The following is a 16,638-nucleotide window of genomic DNA, read 5'->3' as shown; positions in this document are numbered from 1 at the left end:
AGATAGCGATCTGGAGCAGGGACCCCTGACTGATTTTTTGTTTTTGTTTCCCGCCCACCCCTCCTCCTTGGTCAAGGGTGGCGGGACCGATTGTAGAGATCATCCGACCAGCGTGGCTGCAATCAGCACAGAGCCGTAACATGACATGTGGCTCATCTGTTTTGCTGCCTTCACCAACTGAGCCACCAGGAGAGCTTGTGGAGTGGACCGAATATCACCGTGTTCTGGCTGGCCCACTTGTAGGGAACAGTATATAGCCTGGTAGCATTTGGGGAGGAGCGGGGGGAAAGTGTACATTTCTAAACATAAGCAGTTAGATAATTGGAATTTTTTTTTCAGTTTGTGAGCTCTTTGAACGGCTGTTATATTAATAGGTCCCCCCAAAAAAGGTGCAGAACATATTAAAAATTGAGATGTTAGCAATTTGTTTTCTGTACTTCTGCACAATGTTGTTTTTCTTCGTCAACGCAGAGATAAATGGGGCGACCAGCGCACGACCTAGTTCACTTTTCTTGGATAGGATAACTCCGCTTCTTCCCGGGATTGGCTACGCCGTGACAAAAGGCCTGCAATCCGCTGACGCTCGGGCGATTCCGCGTAACAAATTGGTTGAGGATCACCTTGTTGAATACTTCAGAATGACTCCAGAGCTGTCCCCGAGCTCCGATCAAACGTGTGTCGATACAGACAGTAGCCCGGCACTTACCGCCTGTGCACCACCGAACGAAGCAGAGCCACCAATCCCCGGAGACTGCCAGAGGACGACCCTCTCCCAACTTTCCCCTTACTTTACCGACCCTGCCAGCTACATACTGCCCGTATCAACAGTTTTGAGACTTCAGGGGAACTGTTTCCAGTTGTGCCAAAACTTTGGTGCCGAGCAGAAGATCTTGGGTCATTCTCGTGATACGGAACCGAATCCCCCCAAGTCCGTGTTCCCACGGGGGGAAAGAATTTCGACACCCCAAAAGGTTCAAGGAGCGAGTCCGGCGGACGGGAGCTCTCCTGCGGCATCGCCTCGCTCCGGAATGAGGGAAAGGGCCACCACACGGAGCCAGACAAACCAGGAGCCGTGCAAGAATGTCGGGAGTGCCGACCCAGTCAGCAAACCGATTGGCTGCAAGGCCGTTGGCGCAATGAAAAGGAAAAAAGGTAGCCCTTTGCCCGCCAGCGCGACGAGCAAAGCGGGCACGGAAGCGCCGGGAACGATCAAAAGCCCCAATTGCGCCACCTGCAATGTTGCAGCCAGCGCCGCTTCAACACGTCCGAGGTATTCCACGAGGTCACGATCTGCTCGCGGTAATAAAAGGAATCCGCCGCAGTCGGGCGACGGTAGCGCCGCGGCAGAGCCTGCCCCGCCGGAAGTGAACAAAAAGAAAACGAAGGCTGCAGGAGTGCCTTTTCAGGCGTATTCGAAACGCGCCGCAACCGCAAGAAAAGCAGCCGGCCGCTGCAGGGCCACAGGGAAGACGGCGACAGAAAAGCTGGTCAAACGGCGCGGTGAAACCGGTAAGTGGAATTTCAGATTGGTTCTCTCCTGCCCGCCACTGCTGTGAGGTGCACCGACCGGTATACCCTGGGCTGGCGTCTTAATCTGGTTGCAATTTTAGTAAGCCACCTCTTGTACTAACAAAGTTAAATTGGAGCAGTGCTTCAGGAATGTAGGTATTTACTTAGGAAGAAAAGTAATTGTTTCCTTTAAAACAAGGCACAGTTATGGATGTATTTGCAAAAATAATCAATTTTTTATTCAATACATCTGTGCCCATTCCCCAGCAGTAATATCCCTTCACTTAATCAGCACAAAATTCACAATATAAGGGGAGGGGGAAATTGTGAGGGGATGACCTCCTAACTCAAAATATAAAATGTGATATTCTGTTAATGTCACCTGCCTTTTGCTTTTCAGTTTGTATTTAGGTTTAAAGAGCTGGGGACAATTGGAGAGAATGTCTCTTCAACAGCCGCTTGTATTTATATAGCGCCTTTAACGTAGTAAAACGTCCCAAGGCGCTTCACAGGAGTGTTATAATACAAAAAATTGCCACATAAGGAGAAATTAGGGCAGGTGACCAAAAACTTGGTCAAAGAGGTAGGTTTTAAGGAGCATCTTAAAGGAGGAAAGAGGGGCGGAGAGGTTTAGGCAGGGAATTCCAGAGCTTGGGGCCCAGGCAACAGAAAGAAGGCATGGCCGCCAAAGGTTGAGCAATTTAGAATCAGGGATCCACAAGAGGGCAGAATTAGAGGAACGCAGATATCTCGGGGGGGGTTGTGGGGCTGAAGGAGATTACAGAGATAGGGAGGGGCGAGGCCATGGAGGGATTTGAAAACAAGGATGAGAATTTTGAAATCGAGGCGTTGCTTAACCGGGAGCCAAGGTAGGTCAGCGAGCACAGGGGTAGATGGGTGAACGGGACTGGGTGCGAGTTAGGACACAGGCAAGAGTTTTGGATGATCTCAAGTTTACGTAGGGTAGAAAGTAGGAGGCCAGCCAGGAGTGCCTTGGAATAGTCAAGTCCAGAGGTAACAAAGGCATGGATGAGGGTTTCTCAAGAGGGGAACAACAATTTTGAAAGCATCAAAACCCCTTTGCCAGGGAGAAAGGGGTTGAAAAAGAGACTGGCAGAAATAAAGGGGCAGGACACTCAAGGTGCAGGCAGGAGTTTGCAGGCAAATGATGATGCAACCTGGCAACCCACCCCAGCTTACTGGCTGCTGAAGTCAAGGTGATTCTGCATGAGATGGCTGGCTTCTGCCCTCCCATGGTACCATTCCCAGAGGTCAGCATTGCAGCACAACTGCAAGGCAGTGGAGCGTCAGGTCCCGGCTGACTTCCTGTCACCGAACGTGCCAGCGTGCAGGTGTCCTCGCAGCATGGGACACAGCACTACTTTTGCCTCAGACTCCGACATCGTTTCCCCCCCATGCTAGGTAGGTTCTCTAGGGCCTGCAGAATTAGCCAGCAAAAAGATCACCCCCAAAATGTAAAATAGCAATGTCCTACACCCTCGGTGGAGGTCCTGAACCATCGTTGGATGGATCTTCCACTTGTAGAGGGATGACTGAGAGTGTTTGTTTGCTTATTGTGCTGTCAATCCTTACTCTGTGCTTAGAATAATTGTTTTTTATTATTCGTTCCTGGGATGTGGGCGTCGCCGGCAAGGTCGGCATTTATTGCCCGTCCCTAATTGCCCTCGAGAAGGTGGTGGCGAGCCGCCGCCTTGAACCGCTGCAGTCCGTGTGGGTGACTTTGTAGAGCGGTTTGGTACAACTGTGTGGCTTGCAGAGGGCAGTTAAGCTGAGGGTCTGGAGTCACATATAGGCCAGACCGGGTAAGGACGGCAGATTTCCTTCCCTAAAGGACATTAGTGAACCAGATGGGTTTTTACGACAATCTGGTAGTTTCATGGTCACCATTACCGATACTAGCTTTTTATTCCAGATTTATGTAATTAACTGAATTTAAATCCCATCGCTGCTGTGGTGGGATTTGAACTCGCGTCTCCGGATCATTAGTTCTGGCCTCTGGATTACTAGTCCGGTAACATAACCACTATGCTTACGTACCCTACAATAATCTTCATGGCAGCAATAAGAAGGATGAGAATGCTTTTCTTGAAGGGTGGGGGTGGCGGAGGGGGGGGGAGCACTCCTGCTCCTCCTGGCCCACAAGCAGCGCTGGAAAAGGACTCGGCTGCTGGATCTGGCAGCTCCCACCTCCCTTCAGCTGCCGGGTTTCCCGAGTCCTATAGCTGGAGACGCTGCATCCTGAGCGATATTGTGACCACGGATGGGCACCTTGCGAAAACCTTCGGGGGCTGAGGAGAGGTCGAATTGTGTACATAACTTTGGCCCTTGAAACTGAACCCATGAATTCCTGAATGGCAGTGTTAGTATGTTATTTCAGGTCATTCATAACTAACTATCCGACAATGTGGAAAACTGCCCAGGTATGTCCTGTCCACAAAAAACAGGACAAATCCAATTCGGCCAATTACCGGCCCATCAGTCTACTCTCAATCATCCGCAAAGTGTCGTTGACAGTGCTATCAAGCAGCACTTACTCACCAATAACCTGCTTACTGATGCCCAGTTTGGGTTCCGCCAGGACCACTCGGCTCCCGACCTCATTACAGCCTTGGTCCAAACATGGACAAAGGAACTGAATTCCAGAGGTGAGGTGAGAGCGACTGCCCTTGACATCAATCAGCATTTGACCGAGTGTGGCATCAAGGAGCCCTAGTAAAACTGAAGTCAATGGGAATCTGGGGGGGAAAACTCTCCACTGGCTGGAGTCATACTTAGCACAAAGGAAGATGGTTGTGGTGATTGAAGGTCAATCATCACTGCAGGAGTTCCTCTGGGCAGTGTCCTAGGCCCAACTATCTTCAGCTGCTTCATCAATGACCTTCCCTCCAACGTAAGGTCAGAAATGAGGATGTTCGCTGATGACTGCACAGTGTTCAGCGCCATTCACAACTCCTCAGATAATGAAGCAGTCCATGCCCGCATGCAGCAAGACCTGGATGACATTCAGGCTTGGGCTGATAAGTGGCAGGTAACATTCGCGCCACACAAGTGCCAGGCAATGACCATCTCCAACAAGCGAGCGTCTAACCACCGCCTCTTGACATTCAGCGGTATTACCATTGCCGAATCCACCACCATCAACATCCTGGGGGTCATCATTGACCAGAAACTTAACTGGACCAGCCACGTAAATACTAAGAACATAAGAACATAAGAAATAGGAGCAGGAGTAGGCCAATCGGCCCCTCGAGCCTGCTCCACCATTCAATAAGATCATGGCTGATCTGATCCTAACCTCAAATCTTCTATCACTCTGCATCCACCCGAACCCATGTGATCTCCCGGGAGAGGTGAAAAACCAGATAAAGACCCAATGGCCAATTTGGGAGAAAAAAATCTGGGAAATTCCTCTCCGACCCATCTAGGCGATCGAAATTCTTCCAGGAGATCACTCTGTCCCTATATTTTCTACAGTACTTATCTTCTGTAAAGGCAATCTCCACCCCAGCCAGGACCAGGAATAAAACCATCTCCTGAAATCTAACACAGATTAAGAACACAGTAGGAGCAGAACCAGGCTACACGGCCCCTGGGCCCACTCCACTACCCACAGGGCCATGACCATTCCGAACCTAGACTCATGTCCAATTTCCTGCCCGTAACCCTTAATTCCCTTTACTTCTAGGAAACTATCTATTTCTGTTTTAAATTTATTTAATGATGTAGCTTCCACAGCTTTCTGGGGCAGCAAATTCCACAAACCTACCACCCTCTGAGTGAAGAAGTTTCTCCTCATCTCAGTTTTGAAAGAGCAGCCCCTTATTCTAAGATTATGCCCCCTAGTTCTAGTTTCACCCTTCATTGGGAACATCCTCACTGCATCCACCCGATCAAGCCCCTTCACAATCTTATATGTTTCAATAAGATCGCCTCTCATTCTTCTGAACTCCAATGAGTAGAGTCCCAATCTACTCAACCTCTCCTCATATGACCACCCCCTCATCCCCGGGATTAACCGAGTGAACCTTCTTTGTACTGACTCGAGAGCAAGTATGTCTTTTCTTAAGTATGGACACCAAAACTGTATGCAGTATTCCAGGTGCGGTCTCACCAATACCTTGTACAACTGCAGCAATACCTCCCTGTTTTTATATTCTATCCCCCTAGCAATAAAAGCCAACATTCCATTGGCCTTCTTGATCACTTGCTGCACCTGCATACTAACTTTTTGAGTTTCGTGCACCAGGACCCCCAGATCCCTTTGTACTACAATACTTTCCAGTTTCTTGCCATTAAGATAATAACTTGCTCTATGATTTTTCCTGCCAAAGTGCATAACCTCACACTTTCCAGTATTGTATTCCATCTGCCAAATCTCTGCCCACTTACTTAGCCTGTCTATGTCCCTTTGCAGGTTTTTTATGTCTTCCTCACTCACTACTTTCCGTCCCATCTTTGTAGCATCTGCAAACTTTGATATGTTACACTCGGTCCCCTCCTCCAAATCGTTAATATAGATTGTAAAGAGTTGGGGACCCAGCACTGACCCCTGCGGAACACCACTAGTTACTGGTTGCCAATCTGAGAACGAACCATTTATCCCAACTCTCTGCTTTCTGTTAGAGAGCCAATCCTCCACCCACGCCAGAATATTACCCCCAATCCCGTGATTTTTTATCTTGAGCAATAATCTTTTGTGTGGCACCTTGTCAAATGCCTTTTGGAAGTCTAAATACACTACGTCCACTGGTTCCCCTTTATCCACCCTGTATGTTACATCCTCAAAAAACTCAAGCAAATTTGTCAAACATGACTTCCCCTTCATGAAACCATGCTGAGTTTGTCCTATTAAATTATGTTTATCCAAATGTCCCGTTACTGTCTCCTGCACTGTGGGGTTTCTGTGATTTCTGTGATAATGGACTCTAACATTTTACCAACCACAGATGTTAGGCTAACAGGTCTATAGTTTCCAGCCTTCTGCCTACTACCCTTTTTAAATAAGGGTGTTACATTATTTAAAATGTACTGTGGCAACAAGAGCAGGTCAGAGGCTAGGTATTCTGCGGCGAGTGTCTCACCCCCTGACTCCCCAAAGCTGTTCCACCATCTACAAGGCACAAGTCAGGAGTGTGATGGAATTCTCTCCACTTGCCTGGATGAGTGCAGCTCCAACAACACTCGGGAAGCTCGACTCCATCCAGGACAAAGCAGCCTGCATGATTGGCACCCCCTCTACCACCTTAAACATTCACTCCCTCCACCACCAGCGCACCGTGGCTGCAGTGTGTACCATCTACAAGATGCACTGCAGCAACTCGCCAAGGCTTCTTCGGCAGCACCTCCCAAACCCGCGACCTCTTCCACCTAGGACAAGGGCAGCAGGCGCATGGGAACACCACCACCTCCAAGTTCCCCTCCAAGTCACACACCATCCTGACTTGGAAGTATATCGGCCGATCCTTCATCGTCGCTGGGTCAAAATCCTGGAACTCCCTCACTAACAGCACTGTGGGAACACCTTAACCACACGGACTGCAGCGATTCAAGAAGGCGGCTCACCACCACCTTCTCAAGGGCATCTAGGGATGGGCAATAAATGCTGGCTTTGCCAGCGACGCCCACATCCCATGAACGAATAATAAAAAAAAATAACCAGTACCCTGGGCAAACTGCATGACCTGTGGTAACGTCTTAACTATCTTGCGCTTTCAGAATCTGTTTAGCACCCTAAGGCATAAAATAGGCCTGAATCCCCATCTTTGTGGGTGCTACAAAATGTCTGGAGCAGGAACCTGTTTGCTCCTGTTGAGGTGAACTCTCTGCTATTGTCCCTAATGTTAATTGCTTGTCTGTCTAAGTTGACAATGTTGACAGTGGTTAGGTTCTGCAAGCGGCCCAGTCTGATCATCTTGCAGGATCTTGGCAGTGTGCTTCTAAAATGAAGAATGTGGCCCTCTCTGATAGTTTCTAGGACCCACGTGCCTGTAGAAGAAGGCTCTAGACCTGGATTCTTGAGAGGCAAGGCATGGTAATTGCTTTAAAGTGGCAGTGACAGACTTCCATATGTGTTGGACGCCTGGCTGACCCCAAAAAATGATTGCTTTCCCTCTCTCTCTTGTTGCTGGTTTCTATTGCTTAGCAACGCCGCAATTTTAAAATTCTCATCCTTGTTTTCAAATCCCTCCATGGCCTCGCCCCCCTCCCTATCTCTGAAATCTCCTCCAGCCTCACAACCCTCCGAGATATCTGCACTACCAAAATTCTATAGATTTTGGAACGGTTCCTGCAGATTAGAGGATAGCAAATGTAACCCTGCTATTTAAGAAAGGAGGGAGAGAGAAAACAGGGAACTACAGACCTGTTAGCCTCACATCAGTAGTTGGGAAAATGCTGGAATCTATTATAAAGGATGCAATAACTGGGCACTTAGAAACTAATAGTAAGATTGGGCAGAGTCAACATGGATTTATGAAAGGGAAGTCCTGTTTGACAAACCTATTGGAGTTCTTTGAGGATGTAACGATTGGATTAGACAAAGGGGAACCGGTAGATGTGGTGTATTTGGATTTTCAGAAGGCCTTCGATAAGGCCCCACACAGGAGGTTGGTGAACAAAGTTAGGACACATGGAATTGGGGGTAATATACTAGCATGGATTGAGAATTGGTTAACAGACAGAAAACAAAGAGTAGGGATAAACGGGTCTTTTTCAGGATGGCAGGCTGTGACTAGTGGGGTACCGCAAGGATCGGTGCTTGGGCCCCAGCTATTCACAATCTATATCAATGATTTGGATGAGGGGACTAAATGTAACATTTCCAAATTTACTGATGACACCAAGCTAGGTGGCAGTGTCAGTTGCGAAGAGGATGTGAAGAGGCTTCAAGGCGATCTCGACAGGCTCAGTGAGTGGGCGAGAACATGGCAGATGGATTATAATGTGGATAAATGTGAAGTTATCCATTTTGGAAGAAAAAACAGAAAGGCAGAGTATTTCCTAAATGGTGAAAGATTGGGGAATGCAGATGCTCAAAGGCACCAGGGTGTCCTTGTACATGAGTCACTGAAAGTGAATGTGCAGGTGCAGCAAGCCATTAGGAAGGCAAATGGTATGCTGGCCTTCATTACAAGAGGATTTGAATACAGGAGTAAAGAAGTCTTATTCCAATTACATAGGGCCTTGGTGAGACCACACCCGGAGTACTGTGTACAATTTTGCTCTCCTTACCTAAGGAAGGATATACTTGCCATAGCGGGACTGCAACGAAGGTTCACGAGATTGATTCCTGGGATGGCGGGACTGTCGTATGAGAAGAGATCGAGTAAACTAGGCCTGTATTCTCTTGAATTCAGACGAATGAGAGGGGATCTCATTGAAGCATACAAAATTATTACAGGGCTTGATGGGGTGGATGCTGGGAGAATGTTTCCCTTGGTTGGGGAGTTTAGAACCAGGGGCCACAGCCTCAAGATAAAGGGTAGGCCATTCAGGACTGAGATGAGAAGAAATTTCTTCACAGAGGGTGGTGAATCTTTGGAATTCTCTACCCCAGAGGGCTGTGGAGGCTCAGTCATTGGGTATATTCAAAACAGAAGTCAATAGATTTCTGACTAGTAAGGGCATCAAGGGATATGGCGATAGGGCTGGTGAATGGAGTTGAGGCAGAAGATCAGCCATGATCTTATTGAATGGTGGGGCAGGCTCGAAGGCCCGAATGGCCTCCTCCTGCTCCTATTTCTTATGTTCTTATGTACTCCCCTACTTCTGGCCCCTTGAGCATCCCTGATATTAATTGCTTCACCATTGGTGGCCGTGCCTTCAGCTGCCAAGGCCCTAAGCTCTGGAATTGCCTCCCTAAACCTCTCCGCCTCTCTACCTCCCTCTCCTCCTTTAAGACGCTCTTTTAAACCTACCTCTTTGACCAAGCTTTTGGTCATCTACCCAAATTTTTCCTTATGTGGCTCGGTGTCAGATTTGTTTTATAATCCTCCTGTGAAGCGCCTTGGGACGTTTTACTACATTAAAGCTGCTATATAAATAGTGTCAGCCGTGGCTCAGTTTCGCATTTCGCCTCTGAGTCAGAAGGTTGTGGGTTCAGGTCCCACTCCAAAGACTTTTGCACAAAAATCTAGGCCGACGTTCCAGTGCAGTGCTGAGGGAGTGCTGCACTGTCGAAGGTGCCGTCTTTCAGATGAGGCGTTAAACCGGGGCCCCGTCTGCCCTCTCGGGTGGATGCAAAAAATCCCAAGGCACTGTTTTGCAGAAGAGCAGGGGGAGTTATCCCCGGTGTCCTGGGGCCAATATTTATCCCTCAATCAACATCACTAAAAAGAGATGATCTGGTCATTATCACGTTGCTGTTTGTGGGAGCTTGCTGTGTGCAGATTGGCTGCCGCGTTTCCTACATTACAACAGTGACTACATTTCAAAAGTACTTCATTGGCTGTAAAGCTCTTTGGGATGTCCGGTGGTTGGGAAAGGCGCTATATAAATGCAAGTCTCTTTTTTTGCTGTCAGTGTATAGACAGTTATCCATCTATCCTACGGCGACTGATTTTTTAACCTGGCGGTTTGTGTTACAGAAGTAAACAAGGAGCAGATTTCGAGATATGGTGTCTGTACCTGGAGCATTGTGGAGAAAAACGATGTTGACGATGAACCTGCCTCCCTGCAGCCCCTGTCCTTGGGCGCCGGCTCAAATAAGATGCGTGCAAAGAAAACTCCAGAGGTGGCAAGCCGGGTACCGCAGGAGTGTGTTGGCACCGATATAGGAGAAACGGATGCGCTAAACATTCTTGCTGATCTTGCAATCAGCTCCGCTATTGCAGCACTACCGAGGTCTAAGCAGAAACGCACCTTGGCGTTGCATCAGGCACCTGGGAAGCGAGCTTCCAACAAAACTAGTTCCCCTGGGAGCAACAGGCAATTAAACCGTTGTCCCAAGTACAGTGAATGTTTGCCTAATACAGAACCAAGGGTACCATCTGTAGCAGAGAGCAACCAAGACGCAAGTGGAGAATTTTCTGAAAGTCAGCCATCCCATTCTGCCGCATCTCTGAGTTCACAACATTTTCCTTGCGTAGCATCCGGTGCTTCTAACCGAGGAATGTTGCACATGCATAATTATCAGACTCGTGTGCCGAAGGAACCGGCTCACCGACCTTCAGCTAATCCTCGCGCCACCCACCTCTTTGGAGACCATTCATATTCCCGGCCACCCAGGGTTCGAGAACCTGTGTGTTTAGCTGTTGCTAACCCTGTGCCGTCCGAGAAAGAGGACGTGGTCTTTCAGTCTACGTCGGCGCACGTGGAGAGTGAGAAAAGATGCTCGGCTTCGCTGTCACAGGCTGAGGCTTGCTCCAGGGATGAGGAAAGAAGTTATGAGGAAGGAACGTTGGTTGGAAGAGTGCTGCCTTTCAGACGCGACGACACCTGTTGTACAAATCTTGCAAATTGTGCACCAGATCCACAGAAGAAAAATGGTGCGCTGAGAAAATATGGTCAGATGGTCGATTATACTTGGACTGAGTTTGATGAAAAGTTCCAACAGTCTCGCTGCATACACGAGGAAAAGGACACTGTGCAGGTGACATTTGAATGGAAAGGGCCATATTTGTTCCAGTGGGACAGCAAGTATACCAATGATTCACTGGAGAAATCTGTGAGTCGGGCTCTTCATGGGTAAGTTGTTTAAAGCTTTCAGAAATGAGGAAGTAATACAACAGTGGGTTTTAACTATCTTAGATTTTGACTTGCAGGAGTGCGTTATCCGTTTCTAATGGGGAAAAAAATCTTCATGTAACATTTATTGTAATTCCTTCATATAATGTACATGGGTATTTCACAGGTTTGGAGATTTCTGTTAAATGTTCTTGGTTACATTACCGATTTGTACATGAAGCAGCTTTTAACTTGTACGTCAAGAATATTTGCAAGAGGTGGATAAAGTGAAGATTAGATGGGGTAACTTGATGCAGTTGCTCTCCCAGAGCACAGCCTCACCTGACGGGAGCACATATTGAGAATTCAGGCATACGTTACCCATCACTTTCTGTCCATGAATGGACATAGAAACATAGAAGATAGGAGCAGGAGTAGGCCATTCGGCCCCTCGAGCCTGCTCCGCCATTCAATGAGATCATGGCTGATCATGAAAACTCAGTACCCTGTCCCTGCCTTCTCCCCATATCCCTTGATCCCTTTAGCCTTAAGAAATATATCTAACTCCTTCTTGAATATATTTAATGAATTGGCCTCAACTGCCTTCTGTGGTAGAGAATTCCACAGGTTCACCACTCTCTGGGTGAAGAAATTCCTCCTCATCTCTGTCCTAAATGGCTTACCCCTTATCCTTAGACTGTGACCCCTGGTTCTGGACTCCCCTGCCATCAGGAATATCCTTCCTGCATCTAGTCTGTCTAGTCCTGTTAGAATTTTATAAGTTTCAATGAGATCCCCTCTCATTCTGCAAAAGTCCAGCGAGTATAAGCCCAATCGACCCAATCTCTCCTCATACGTCATTCCTGCCATCCCAGGTATCAGTCTGGTGAATCTTCGCTGCACTCCCTCCATGGCAAGAACATCCTTCCTCAGATAAGGCGACCAAAACTGCACACAATACTCAAGGTGTGGTCTCACCAAGGCCCTGTACAACTGCAGCAAGACATCCTTGTTCCTGTACTCAAACCCTCTTGCTACGAAGGCCAACATACCATTTGCCTTCTTACCCGCCTGCTGCACCTGCATGCTTACCTTCAGCGACTGGTGCACAAGGACACCCAGGTCTCGTTGCACTTCCCCTTCTCCCAATCTATTGCCGTTCAGATAATAATCTGCCTTCCTGTTTTTGCCACCAAGTGGATAACCTCACATTTACCCACATTATCATGCATCTGCCCAATCGCCAACCTGTCCAAATCATACTGCAGTTTCTCAGCATCCTCCTCACAGCACACACGCCCACCCAGCTTTGTGTCATCTGCAAACTTGGAGATATTACATCTAGTTCCCTCGTCTAGATCATTAATATATATTGTGAATAGCTGGGGTCCTAGCACCGATCCCTGCGGTACCCCACTAGTCACTGCCTGCCACTCGGAAAAAGACCCGTTTATTCCAACTCTTTGCTTCCTGTCTGCCAACCAGTTCTCTATCGAAGTCAGTACCTTGCCCCCAATCCCCTGTGCCTTAACTTTACATGCTAATCTCTTGTGCGGGACCTTCTTGAAAGCCTTGTGAAAGTCCAAATACACCACATCCACTGGTTCTCCCTTATCTATTCTACCAGTTACATCCTCAAAAAATTCCAGTAGATTAGTCAAGCACGATTTACCTTTTGTAAATCCATGTTGACTTTGTCCGATCCTGTCACTGCTTTCCAAGTGCTCTGCTATTACATCTTTTATAATGGACTCTAGCATTTTCCCCACTACCGATGTCAAGCTTACCGGTCTATAATTCCCCGCCTTTTCTCTACCACCTTTTTTGAATAGTGGGGTAACATTAGCTACCCGCCAATCCATGGGTACCGTTCCAGAGTCTATCGAGTTCTGGAAGATGACCAGCAATGCATCTACTATTTCTAGGGCCACTTCCTTAAGTACCCTGGGATGTAGATTATCAGGCCCTGGGGATTTATCGGCCTTCAGTCCCATCAATTTTCCTAACGCCATTTCCCTACAAATACTGATTTCTTTCAGTTCCACCCTTTCATCAGACCCTATGTTCCCTGACATCTCTGGGAGGTTATTTGTGTCCTCCTTTGTGAAGACAGAACCAAAGTATGTATTTAATTGGTCTGCCATTTTTTTGTTCCCCATTATAAATTCCCCTGATTCTGACTGCAAGGGACCTATGCTTGACTTCACCAATCTTTTTCTATTCACATATCTATAGAAGCTTTTACACTCAGTTTTTATGTTCCCTGCAAACTTACTCTCATACTCTATTTTCCCCTTAATTAATCCCTTTGTCCTCCTTTGCTGAATCCTAAACTGCTCCCAGTCCTCCGGTTTGCTGCTTTTTCTGGCCAATTTATATGTCCTCTCCTTGGATCTTATGCTATCCCTAATTTCCTGTGTTAGCCACGGTTGAGTCACCTTTTTTGTTTTATTTTTATGCCAAACAAGGATGAACAAATTTAGTAGTTCATCCATGTGATCTTTGAATGTTTGCCATTGCCTATCTACCGTCAACCCATTGAGTAACATTCCCCAATCAATCCTACCCAACTCGCGCCTCATACCATCATAGTTTCCTTTATTTAAATTCAGGACCCTAGTCTCTGAGTCAATTACTTCACTCTCCATCTAAATGAAGAATTCGATCATATTATGATCGCTCTGCCCCAAGGGGCCTCTCACAACAAGATTGCTAATTAATCCTTTCTCATTACATAATACCCAGTCTAAGATGGCCTGATCTCTAGTTGGTTCCTCGACACATTGGTCCAGGAAACCATCCCGTATACATTCCAGGAATTCCTCTTCCACAGTATTGTTACTAATTTGGTTAGCCCAATCTATATGTAGATTAAAGTCAGCCATGATAACTGCTGTGCCCTTATTACACACGTCTCTAATTTCCCATTTGATGCCATCCCCAACCTCCGCATTACTGTTTGGGGGTCTGTATACCACTCCCACTAACGTTTTCTGCCCCTTGGTATTTCTCAGCTCTACCCATACAGATTCCACATCATCAGAGCTAATATCCTTCCTTACTATTGTGTTAATCCCATCTTTAACCAGCAATGCTACCCCACCTCCTTTTCCTTTTTGCCTATCTTTCCTGAATATTGAATATCCCTGGATGTTGAGTTCCCAGCCTTGGTCACCCTGAAGCCATGTTTCCGTAATCCCAATCATATCATATCCATTTACCTCTATTTGCGCAGCTAATTCATCCACCTTATTACGAATGCTCCTCGCATTAAGACACAAAGTCTTCAGGCTTGTATTTTTAACACTCTTAGACCTTTTAGAATTATTATTTAATGTGGCCATGTTTGATTTAAACCCTTGATTTCTCTGACTGCCACCTTTGCTTTTCTCCTTCCTGTCTTTTGCTTCTATCCTTGTTTCCCTTTCCCCTGTCTCCCTGCACATGTTCCCAACCCCCTGCCATTTTAGTTTAAACCCTCCCCCAGAGCACTAGCAAACACTCCCCCTAGGACATCGGTCCTGGTCCTGCCCAGGTGCAAACCATCCAGTTTGTACTGGTCCCACCTCCCCCAGAACTGGTTCCAATGTCCCAGGAATTTGAATCCCTCCCCCTTGCACCATTCCTCTAGCCACGTATTCATCTGAAATATCCTTCTATTTCTACTCTGACTAGCACGTGGCACTGGTAGCACGGGTCCTATTTTTAAATTTACCTCCTAACTCCCTATATTCAGCTTTTAGGACCTCATCCCGTTTTTTACCTATATCGTTGGCACCTATAGGCACCACGACAACTGGCTGTTCACCCTCCCCCTCCAGAATGCCCTGCAGCCGCTCCAAGACATCTTTGACCCTTGCACCAGGGAGGCAACATACCATCCTGGAGTCTTGTTTGTGGCCGCAGAAATGTCTATTTATTGCCCTTACAATAGAATCCCCTATTACTATAGCTCTACCCCTCTTTTTCCCCCCGTCCTGTGCAGCAGAACCACCCATGGTGCCAGGAAGTTTGCTGCTGCCTTCCCCCGATAAGCCATCCTCCCCAACAATATCCAAAGCGGTGTATCTGTTTGAGAGGGGGATGGCTACAGGGGACCCCTACACTACCTGCCTGCGCCTACTACTCTGCCTGGCAGTCACCCATTCCCTTCCTGCCTGTGCAGCCTTTACCTGCGGTGTGACCAACTCATTAAACATGATATCCACGACGTCCTCAGCATCGCGAATGCTCCAGTATGTATTGATTCGCAGCTCCAGCGCCGCAATGCAGTCTGCCAGTAGCTGCAGCTGGATACACTTCCCGCACACATGGTCGTCAGAGACACAGGAAGTGTCCCTGATTTCACACATAGTGCAGGAGGAGCATACTACGGCGCCAAGCTGTCCTGCCATGACTTGCCCTTTTAATTAATTCAAATTAACTTAAATCAAATCAATACCACCAATTAAATGACATACTCAAGGGCCCTTGGTTACTAGCATTAGAAACTATAACCACAAAAAATTAAGACCATCTAAACTTTATAAACTATGAACCTTAACTGTCAAACTAACCTGGCCGTACTCACCCAATCAGCTGCTCCCTCCTGCCCATGTCACGTTTTGAATCGTGACCTGGCTCTGGAACGCCGCCGCCGGTCTGAAATTGGTAAGCCTCTAAGAAAAAGCCCGCGAAAGTGAGTTTAAGTACTCACCGGGTCTCTGGTCTCACCGCTCCCTCACCAGTCTCTAAGAAAAAGCCCGCGAAAGTGAGTTTAAATACTCACCAGACGGAAAATAATGTGGAACGTTCGCACAGGAGAGGCTCTACGCTGGGAGTGCAGTTTCATAAACTGGCTCCACAACATCTGATTTTGGCTATGTGAAGATTTATTTCTGATGAAAGAGGAAGTAAAAAGAAAAGTAGTACTAAGGGTTAGTGCATGTAGGAGTGTCTAAAGAGAATCCAAAGTGGGGGAAAGGAGCGTTCGCTGTCCAAGGAAGCAATTTCAGATAACCGATTGAAACCTTAAAATTAGAGCCAGGCCGCTCGGGGGTGATGTCAGGAAGCAATTCTTCACACACAGGGTAGCGGAAATCTGGACTTCTGTTCCCCAAAATACTGTTGAGGCTGGGGTTCAATTAAAAATTTCAAAACGGAGATTGATGGATTTTTGTTGGGCAAAGATATTAAGGATTATGGAACCAAGGCGGGTAGATGGAGTTAAGCTAAAGATCAGCCATGATGGTCGAGAGCTGGAGAGAGGACAGTTTGAAGGTCGCGAGCTGGAGTGACAGTTTGATGGATGAGAGCTGGAGCGGAACCCGGTTACCAGGACACCAAGTTGGACAGCCAGGGGTAATGTGCAGGCCAGGTGTGTGGAAGAAACCGAGGGGAAACATCGAGAAAAACTGAGAGGAAACATCGAGAGAGAGGGGAAACATCGAGAGAGACCAAGATGGA

General features: G+C 47.4%; 1 protein-coding gene across 2 annotated transcripts in view; it reads left to right on the top strand.

The window, feature by feature from the left end:
• LOC147105870 (uncharacterized) overlaps window positions 1-16,638 on the top strand; it is a 129,407-nt gene that overhangs the window by 81,416 nt on the left and 31,353 nt on the right. For both annotated transcript variants that reach the window (XM_086010693.1, XM_086010692.1), the window contains exons 14-15: window positions 472-1,509; window positions 10,116-11,214. In XM_086010693.1, coding sequence (XP_085866819.1) covers window positions 472-1,509; window positions 10,116-11,214 — 2,137 coding nt within the window. The remainder of the gene's footprint in view (window positions 1-471; window positions 1,510-10,115; window positions 11,215-16,638) is intronic.

The sequence above is a fragment of the Somniosus microcephalus genome, chromosome 17 (genome assembly GCF_052327205.1).
Source record: "Somniosus microcephalus isolate GS21.2 chromosome 17, FLI_Smic_1.0, whole genome shotgun sequence".
NCBI lineage: Eukaryota > Metazoa > Chordata > Chondrichthyes > Squaliformes > Somniosidae > Somniosus > Somniosus microcephalus.
The sequence above is the reverse complement of the archived record's forward strand: the minus strand, read 5'-3'. Positions and strand labels throughout refer to the sequence as shown.